We start from the raw sequence: 10,005 nt of genomic DNA, 5'->3' as shown, positions 1-10,005 counted from the left end.
CCCGGCCGCCAGTCTTCCCGGCCGCGGAGCAGCCCCAGGCAGCGCCACGCTCGCACAGCCGCCACTGCTCCAGGCTCCCTCCCGCTCCCCTGCTTCCTTAGGCGGGCCTTGCCGTGCTCGCTCTCTCCTCGGCGCCCAGGTGCCCCGTCTCCTCTGCTACCCCCTCAGCTGCCACCTTTCCCTTCCCCCTCATTCAAAGCACCTCGCACAACCCAATCCTGCCCCCGCCTCCACCCCCGCTAAGGCTCTTCCTAGCACTCCAGCCAGTCCACGTCCCAGGCTGCTTGGACCCCTCCCCTCCCCCGTACCTCCACGAGGCCAATGCCCCTCTTCCCACAAAGGTTTCTCTGCAGCTTGCCATTCACGTCACCGACCTTCAAGTGACTGTCTGATCTTCACTCCGGTCATGCACGTTAGGTCTCCTTTTCTAGGGACTGTCCACAGAAGCCTGGGCCCCCACTTCTTTGTCCCTCTGACAAGACCCCTAGGCCAGCTCCAGAGTACACTGGGAGAGCTATTTGTCCTGACCTGAAGGGCAGTCAGTGGGTTCTTCCCTGCTCTGCTTCTTCCCAGCATTTGGCCCACGGCTCGATATTTATTCCTGGCAGACAGCACTACCTTCTCTTCTCAGGATCAGTTCTGGTGACAGGAGTCTCAACAGTTCCCAACAACAGACTCCTCCTGGTACAAATAGAACAGAAAGGACAGGGCATGAGATTTGTACCTGTTGTTGTCTCTTGCAGTACCCACATTTCAAAGCATTCCTTCTTCCTTCTGCTTTCTGACCTTTTCTACCCTCTATTTTCTGGGACTGGCTTCCCTATTTTTGTCTCTTGCCATCATATCTACTGCCTGCTAACCGAGGGCAACAAACCCAATTCTTTAGTCAGCCCTGTTTCTCAAGTAGCCAGGCTCTTCCCCTGCCTTGGTCTCTTGGTGACATTCATACATAGGTTGCCCTCTTTGTCTAGTGATTTGCCGTTCAGGTCATCCCACTTAGTGGATACCAGTGAATCTTGAGTTGTTCATGGAGCTTCTTTTCTCTTTCATTTTGTTTTCACTTTCACTTTGTCTGAATCCCACCAGGAGCTCCAGCTGCGTCTCTAGCCCTCGGATCATCTCTTCCATAAATCCTGTGAGCTTGCGCTTAATGCTAGTTCTTTACCCAGCTTCAAAAAAAGCTCCTGACCATGTCTCACCGTAACTACCACCTTTCCTCTTTGGGATGCACTGTACTTTCATGAGCTGTCCCACTTCTGTGTTCACATCTGCATTTGCTTTAGCTTTCTCAGATGTGTAATGGGGACCGGAATGACATTTCCTGGGTGGATTAGACAGCTGAAATTCATAAGCTGCTCTGGGGAGAGCAGAATCACCTGTGTTAAGTATTATTATGAAAATTCCATCAGGGATTAGTTTCCTGAGCAGTCTGCCTGGGCTGAACAGAAACACCTTCTCTGGTGCCAGTGTGGCCTCTCAGATTGGCTTATGTTCCAGACAGAAGGGGATGCTCACCTATGCATACCTGCACATGTCGTGCTGCTTCATGGAGGCTTTTATGTACAGGGAGATCTCTTCTTTGGCCCATGCAGAGAGAGTTGTTCCTGGAAAAATGTTGACAGGGTATAAAGGAGGCTGGTGGGGAAACAAATAACAGAGAACCCTTTCACCATAAAAAACACTGAGATGCTTTATAGCTCTTACCTCATCATCTTCCTGATTATCTCCTGCCTTCATGCAATTGATTCACTTATGTCATCTTCAGCTCTGCACTAAACTCTGCTAACACACCGCAGAACACACCTAACTCCCAGCTTCTCTACAGTTCTCCTTAATTATTGCTAGAGCAGGAGGAGTCAGATCTCAGCCACAGCCTCAACATTGCAAAGAGTCTGGTTTATGGCCCATCCATGTGAAGCTTCCGGGGCTGGACTCTGAAAATAAAAAGGTGAAAGCCGTGTGTGCAGGTCAGAACTGGAATAGCAGCTGGCTGAAGACTGGGAGGGATGGGCTTGAGGCATGGTTCAGGGAGGAGTGAATCTCCATGAAACCATTAGTGACTGGGGAGCTCTAGGCTGAGGTGTGTTTGCATCTGAGTATTTTTCCATTCTCCCCAGCTTCCTCATTCCAACCTTAACAATAAAACTGTTAGAGCTACCTGGCTTCCCTTGCTTCACCTCCCACCTCACTGCCTCCTCCCCTGTCCATGCTTCTTTCCTTTCCTGGAAACTTCGGGCAGATGCAGCCACCTAGAACCAGTTTCCCTGACACCTGCAGTTCCTTGGCTGACTGGGATCGCACAACTGTAGGCAGCCCCCACGCCCCGATGCCTGGCTCGCTTCCCCGCCCCCACACACGGCCTCAGCCAGCAGCCCGCTGGCCGGTCAGCTCTCTGATCCAGGCGGCTGTCCTTGTGTGTGGGGAGCAACGAGAACCTTCTCCCTGGGGATCTGGCCAGCCCCCCTCCGATTGCTGTTTGATCATCCCCTGCCTGCACAGAGGCAGCCGGCTGGCCGGCCAAGTCCCCGGTGTGGCTGGCTGCCTCTGTGCAGGTGGGTGGGGGACCAGGGGGCTTCTCCACTCCCAGAGCCCGTGCCAATGGGCACTGGGCACACTGCTTCTCAGGGTGGGAGGCCAGCCAGCCCTCCCTGCACTGGCCGATTGCTGGCCCCCAAGATCACCATCAGTAGGCAGGGTGTGCCCAGGTGTGGCCAATGGAGGACAATGAGCATTCACCAGGGACAGGATTTTTCACGATCAAGGGATTGTTTTCACGATCAAGGAGTACTTTCTGGTGATGTCCTGACTATCTGAGCCCCTGCTCCAGACCAAGTAGTGGCCTCACACAGCCACTGTTAGAGGAGCAGGTGCATGCCAGGACCCATGCCTTAGTGAGTACCAAGCTACTTCCAGCAATCTGCCCCTGCTGTCCTCTCTCTGTGTGTCCCAGCTATCCCATACCACAGTATGGCTTCCTGCTTCCCTGCTGATCACCCTGCATGACTCTCATGGTAGGATATGGTACATTGCTGACCCTGACACAGCAGCGGGAGGCCCTGGAATGCACCCTCATGCACCGAACCATCTGTCCTGCCTCTGTACCCCTGCTCACTGAGCATCCATGACTTCCTCCTGGACAACGATGATGAGGGCATCCTGGATGCCATGAACATCGGGGTACTTTGGGACCATCTCCACATTGTTGAGCACAGGGTCTGGGCACACCTTACCAGCACTAAGTGGTGGGAGCAGATTGTCCTTGGCACCTGCAATGGCAAACTCTGGTTCCACACCTTCCACATGTGACAGGACACCTTCACAGACATCGTCACCCAGGCGGCCCCCCACATTGCACACCAGGACATCATTAAGCAGTTTGCAAGCAGTTCACAGGTCAGTTCTGAGACCAGTTTGTGGGCCCTTCCCCCTTTTTTGAGGGGTAAGTCTTTCAGCTTGGTATGAGGAAGCAGAAAAAAAAAGGAACCTTTTGGGGACAATGAGAAATAAACAGGCCAGTTCCAGGTGAGTTTGTTACGGAAGGTGTGCTTGGAAGAAGAGCAGTAAGAGAGAGAAGGCAGATTAAGAGACCCAGGGAAAGGAGGAAGTTGCAATGCCAGAGCCACTGCGTCTGCTTACATCTGTGAGTTTTCTGTCCAGGCAGGACTGCTCACCATTGACACTTCCACCCAGGGCCAGGTTTGGTACTGCAGGGACTGCGGCTTGCAGGTTCCTTCCAGTGATGGCCAGGTCAGTGTGTGCCTGCAGTGTGAGCAGTGCCTCCTGGTGGTGTCTCTCAGGCAACAGGCAAGAGAGTTACAGGAGGAGGTGGTGAGGCTCCAAAGCATGGTCTGCCATGAGGCATTCGTTGATTCAATGCTGAAGGAGACCTTTGGCTCTATGGACAAAGAAATGCCAAATGCAGCACTAGAGTAGAGAGAGGACATGGAGTAGAGAGAGGACATGGACACCCAAGAGGGTGGAAGCTGGAGGCTTGTGACTTCTGGCAGCAAGCAGAGATCTTCACCTCCACCTGCAGGAGCTGGATGGGATGTACCTGAGGGTGCTGAGGGAGTTGGCTGATGTGATTGTAGAGCCATTGGCCACCATCTTTGAAAACTCATGGCAATTAGGAGAGGTTCTGGACGATTGGAAAAAGGCAAACAGAGTGCCTATATATAAGAAAGGGAAGAAGGAGGATCCAGGGAACTACAGACCAAACAGTCTCTGGAAAAATCATGGAGCAGGTCCCCAAGGAATCCATTTCTAAACACTTGGAGGAGAAAAAGGTGATTAGGAGCATTCAGCATGGATTCATCAGAGGCAAGTCATGCCTGACCAACCTGATTGCCTTCTATGATGATGTGACTGGCTCTGTGGATGTGGGGAGACTGGTGGATGTGATGTACCTTGATTTTAGCAAGGCTTTTGATACACAGCATTCTCACAGGCAAGCTAAGGAAGTATGGACTGGATGAATGGACTATAAGGTGAATAGAAAACTGGCTGGAGCATTGGGCTCAGAGAGTAAGCTGGAGGTCCAGGTGGCAGCTGTTATCAAGTAGAGTTCCCCAGGGGTTGGTCCTGGGGCTGGTTTTGTTCAATGTCTTCATCAACAAACCTGGAAGATGGCATAGAGTGCACCGGCAGAAAGTTTGCACATGACACCAAGCTGTGGGGAATAATAGGTATACTGGAAGGTAGGGCTAGAATTCAGAGTGACCTGGACAAATTGCAGGATTGGGCCAAAAGGAATCTCATGAGTTTCAACAAGGACAAGTGCAAAGTCCTCTACTTAGGACAGAAGAGTTGCATGCATCGGTACAGGCTGGGGGGGGGCTGGCGGGTGTGCAGCAGCTCTGCAGAAAAGACCTGGGGGTTACAGTGGACAATAAGCTGAATATGAGCCAGCTGTGTGCCATTGTTGCAAAGAAGACTAATAGCATACTGGGCTGTATTGTTAGGTGTGTTGCCAGTAGGTCAAGGGAAGTGATTATTCCCCTCCATTCAGCTCTGGTGGGGGCACATCTGGAGTAGTGTGTTCAGTTTTGGGCTCCCCACTACAGAAAGGATGTGGACAAATTGGAGAGAGTCCAGGGGAGGGCAACAAAAATTGTGGGTGGGTTGGAGGACATGACTTATGAGGAAGAACTGAGGGAATTGGGTTTATTTAGTTTAGAGAAGAGAATACTGAAGGGTGATTTAATAGCAACCTTCAGCTACCTGAAGAGGGGTTCAAAAGAGCATGAAGCTAGACTATTTTCAGTGATGTCAGATGACAGAACAAGGAGCAATGGTCTACAGTTGCAGCAAGGGATGTTTAGGTTAGATATTAGGATGGATTTTCTCAGTAGGAGAATATAAAATGCTGGAACAGGTTACCCAGAGAGGTGGTGGAAGCTCCATCCTTGGAGGTTTTCAAAACCTGGCTGGACAAAGCTTTGGCTGTGATGATCTAGTTGGGGATGGTGCTGCTTTGGTCCACATACACACAGCCTGTAATACAGCCAGGTGAGGAGATGGGAGCAGCCCCAACAGCTGCATGCAGGTAAGTCTGTGGGAAAGGGTGTTGGGGGAGGAGGGGGTTGGAGGGCCAGGGCTTGAAGACCATCCCTACATCACCGGGGCTGGGTCCAAGGTCTGGTGAGCCCAAAGTGGCCCTGCACAATCAAGGAGTCCCCAGATGGCACAGTGGTGGTTCAGGCATGTCAGAGCCTGGTGCATGGCCCCAATGGCATGGGGTCTGCTCAGGCCACCAGGGGCCAAGCTCTGGCAAGTCCAGACAAGCCCTGCATCATCAAGGCAGGGGTCAAGGTCTGGATAGCCCCACACACCCCCTTCCCTGCACACCCCCTGTCCTACACACACACCCCCTTCCCCACACACCCTCCTGGTACAGGGCAGGAGCTGCTGCTGGGAGGAAGCAAGTGGGGGGTGGGCAGGGGCTGTGGCTTGGAAGTAAGGGACAGCGGCATAGGTACCAGCAGGGCACTGGCATGTCAGGGCTGCTCAGCATCACAAAGCAGCAGGGGGGGGGACAGCTGCAGCTGGGACCACATCCTGGTGAGTGAAGGGGGCAGGGGGAGCTCTGATTTTCCATGATAAACCAAAATCAAACACCAAAATATATAGGTATTTAGAATATATTTTATTATAATGATTGAGGCACTGGTAGGCTTCCAAATTACTTTAAAATTGTAAATATATCAATTAGGGCTGTGCGAGGCTTCAAACAGAGCTTCAGATCTGGAGAAGCTCCTGGCGCTTCCGTGTCCAAAGCAGCACATCCAGGTCGAAGCGCTGCCTCGTTCGGCCTCGGAGCCGCCTCAGAGATCCGGCCATAGGGTATAATGGGGAAACAATAAAGTATCTATAACTTTTTTGTTTTTGTCCAATTTGGATAAATTTTTCAGGGATGGTAGACTCTGCAGAGAGAATGGAGCCTGCCAAGTTTCAAGAAGATCGGTGCAGGGGTTTGGGGGGAACGGCACCCCAAATTCTTGAAAGCAAAACTCGGGGACCTGCCCCTCAAGCTGTGGACAAGCAAAACTGGTGCCATGGGTGCTTGTGGGACCGACTGTCTGTCTGGGGGCGGGGAGGGGAGACACTGCTGCAGGCCTGGCTGCTAAGCTGCTGTGTTTCCAGTTACCAGTCAATCACTCATGATTCACTCAGGGACCACCTCAATACACAGGACCTAGCTACTACATAAGGACTTGATGAGCATCAGTTTGCACCTACAACACCAGGCTAAGGAGAGGAAAGAATCAATACAGACAATCAACTGCCCCAGGACAGACACAGTCTTGGCATGAGCTTTGTCTGTCAGCAGCTAGGGGTGCAGGGCCCCAGAGCCCCCCTGCACCGATCTCCTCCACAGCTGGCAGGCGTCACAGCAGGGGCCACCATCCCTGCAGCTGTCACCCCGCTGCGCCTTAACACATGCAGTGCCACCCACGGCAGGAGTCTTGCTTGTCCACAGCTTGAGGTGCAGTTCTCCCCAAACCCCTGCACCAATATCCTTGAAACTTGGCAGGCCTTGTGGCCTCACCAGGGCCCACCACCCCTGCAGTTTTGACCCCCCTGTGATGTGACACACAGCCGTGACATGAGTTTGGCTTTCAAGAATTTGGGGTACAGTTCCCCCCAAACCCTTACACTGATATTCTTGAAACTTTGTAGGTTACATGGTCTCAGCAGAGGCTACCATCCCTGCAAGTTTCATCCAAATCAGACAAGAAACAACAAAGTTATAGATATTTAATTGATTCCCCATTATACCCTATGGCAGGATCTCCGAGGCGGCTCCAACACTTCGGAGTCGCTTCGGCCAGATGGAGGCGGAAACCCGGTCCAGAGCTCTGGATCAGATCACGGCCATCCGAAGCGACCAGATCCGAAGCCGGATCGGATCACTGCCAACTCGCACAGGCCTAGTATCAATAAAAAACTATGTTCAACTGATTCCTACTTATAATGGCACTTCATTTTAATTGTGGAAAAACATGGATTTTGGGTTTTTTAATCAGAGAATTCTGGATTTATTTATTTTTAATCAGATAATTTTGGATTTTCTAACAGAAAAACAGGATTCCTGCAAGGTAAAAATGTAAAAAGTATTATTCTCTCCTAACGGGAAATGCACATCGTCAAAACTGAAGCTCACAGGAAAAAAAAGAAAAAAATAAATAAAACAAGAAAAAAGAGAAAGGAAGAATAAACATGATAAATAATATGAACACACAAACAGAAAATGAGGAAAAGAAATAATATGGAGAAAAACATGAAAAACAATAAAAATGATATAATCCTCATATGACACAAAAATGAAAATATATATTGGAAAAGAAACAGAAACCAGCATGAAATAAATTAAAAATGGGGAAAAAATGAACAAAAATAACACAGAAGAAAAACTTAAAATAGTAAGAAAAGGGACAAAATAATGTTAAAAATCCCCCAAAAGAAAATTCTTAAAAATAATAAAAATCAACTTAGTGTGACAAAAAATAAAATACTGTGTTTAGAAATGTGGAATAAAATAATAAAAAATTACTCAATTCAAAAAATAGAAAATAAAACCACACAAAAATAGATAAATAATATGTGCAATACAACCCTCCTCCCCCACAAAAAACCCGAAACACAAAGCATGGCGAAAAGGAAAAAGCTAGAAATAAGATGAAAAATGAGAATCAAGTAATAATACAAGAATAAGAATTACAGAGAAGTAAGGACCTCCAGAAGTCATCTAGTCCAACCCCCTGCCTGAGGTAGGATTATCCCTATACAAACCATCCCATACATACCATAATCTATCTAAACTCTACATAAGACTACTGTCAACCCTAACACAACACAGACATAACACCCTCACCCCCACAGGTAAAGCAACCAATGTCTGCTTCTATAAAAGGTTGTCAATATATGCTCAAGAGATCCCAGGGAGGGGACCATACTCCCTGCTACAGAGGAAGGCAAAAACTCCTATAGCCCATACCAATCTGGCCATGAGATAAAATTCCTTCCTGAACCCAATTATTGTATTTGATCTGACTCAGTGGAGGGGCAAGACCCTGTAGCCAGAAACTTTCAGTTTTGGTCCCAGCAGGAGAGTCCACAACTTCCCTAAGTGTTGTTATTCTAACACTAAATTATTTTTTTCCAGATCTCCAATCTAAACTTATTTTGCGGCAACTTCAAGATTGTGACCTTTTTCTGCAGCAAGAGAGAAAAGGTGATTTCCCTTTTCTTTATGGTAGCCCTTTCAAGTATTTGAAGTCTGCTATCATGTCTTCTCTTAAGCTCCTTTTCTGCAAGCTGAACATGTCTTGCTCCTTCAGCCTTTCCTCATATGACTTGTTTTCCAAGCCCTTTATCTTTGTTGCCCACCTCTGGATCCTCTCTAACTTCTTCATGTCCTTTTTAAAACGTGGAGCCCAGAACTGCACATAATACTTCAGATGAGGTCTAACCAGTGCCAAACTGAGAGGCACTATCACTTCCTGTGTCTTGCACCTAATGCTTCAACTGATGCATCCCAAAACTGTATTCACCTTTTGCGTGGCAGTATCACACTGCAGACTTAGATCTCCAAGACTCCCAAATCCTCTTCCATAGTGCTGCTATGCAGCCAGGTGTTACCCATTCTATATTAGTGTTTTTGATTATGCTTTCTGAGGTGTAGCACCTTGCATTTATCCACACTGAAAATTCATCCTCTTAGCTCTAGTTCAGCTTTCCAATTTGTCAAAATCCTTCTGAATTGTTCTCCCATCCTTCAAAGTGTTCACAATTGTGAGCGAGTCATATTCTCTTGCTTTGGAGCTGTGTTGAGTTATTTTGACTGCAAGGTATCCCCCTACACCTGTCTGCCATGCCTTGATGGAATTATGGTCTGGGAGGATGGATGTTCTGGCTTGCACATCTATCTGATCTCATCATGGATCTTCTGCAGGGCTCCAACCTCCCCTATACCCTGCTCCTTTCCTCTCAGGTGGATATTCACTGTTCTCCGTGAATGGTGAGCGGAGACAGTCCAGGCCTCCCTCTCTCTCCAACCCTCAGCTTGTGGTAGCTCATCCTAGTTCCTCCTCAGTTCTATTGCTCTATGACGATTCTCCTCAAATCAAAGACGCGTTATCTCTGCAAGATCCCTTGGAGTTCTTCCTTTGTAGATCTGGAGGCCTCTATCTCAGTCCTCTTCAATTATCCCCTTTGGGGCTTGTAGGTTCCTTTCCCCTTTTCTTCAACTCAAGTCAAATTGATGGTCAAATTCAAATTGATGGTCCTTCCACTCCCCTCCCCTCTTCATGCTATTACTTCTCCTTAGTGCAGAGGGATTTAAATCAAAGCTAGGACCCCTGTCTAGGTCCTTTCTCATTATATTGTTTTCTAATTCAAAATTAACTGGTACCTCTCTCAGGTCCCAACTCCCCCATCTATTCCTTATGCTGGCAGCCTCAGGGTAGCATCTGTCCCGGCTTTCCACAGAAACCAGTCTGCTTT

At 48.9% G+C, this 10,005-nt stretch overlaps 1 protein-coding gene across 5 annotated transcripts in view; it reads right to left on the bottom strand.

The window, feature by feature from the left end:
- Positions 1-1,955, bottom strand: part of SCNN1A (sodium channel epithelial 1 alpha subunit) — a 9,957-nt gene extending 8,002 nt beyond the window's left edge. The window contains exons 1-3 of one of the 5 annotated variants that reach the window (XM_025211940.1): positions 1,705-1,955; positions 1,516-1,604; positions 529-681 (exon numbers count right to left, since the gene is read on the bottom strand). In XM_025211940.1, the coding sequence (XP_025067725.1) occupies positions 529-576 (48 nt within the window). In that variant the 5' untranslated portion in view covers positions 577-681; positions 1,516-1,604; positions 1,705-1,955. The other 4 variants (XM_025211939.1, XM_025211942.1, XM_025211941.1 and 1 more) reach the window with 4 other exon arrangements.
- Between the last annotated feature and the right edge of the window lie 8,050 nt (positions 1,956-10,005).

This window comes from Alligator sinensis, unplaced genomic scaffold (genome assembly GCF_000455745.1).
Source record: "Alligator sinensis unplaced genomic scaffold, ASM45574v1 scaffold1238_1, whole genome shotgun sequence".
NCBI classification, from domain to species: domain Eukaryota; kingdom Metazoa; phylum Chordata; order Crocodylia; family Alligatoridae; genus Alligator; species Alligator sinensis.
The sequence above is the reverse complement of the archived record's forward strand: the minus strand, read 5'-3'. Positions and strand labels throughout refer to the sequence as shown.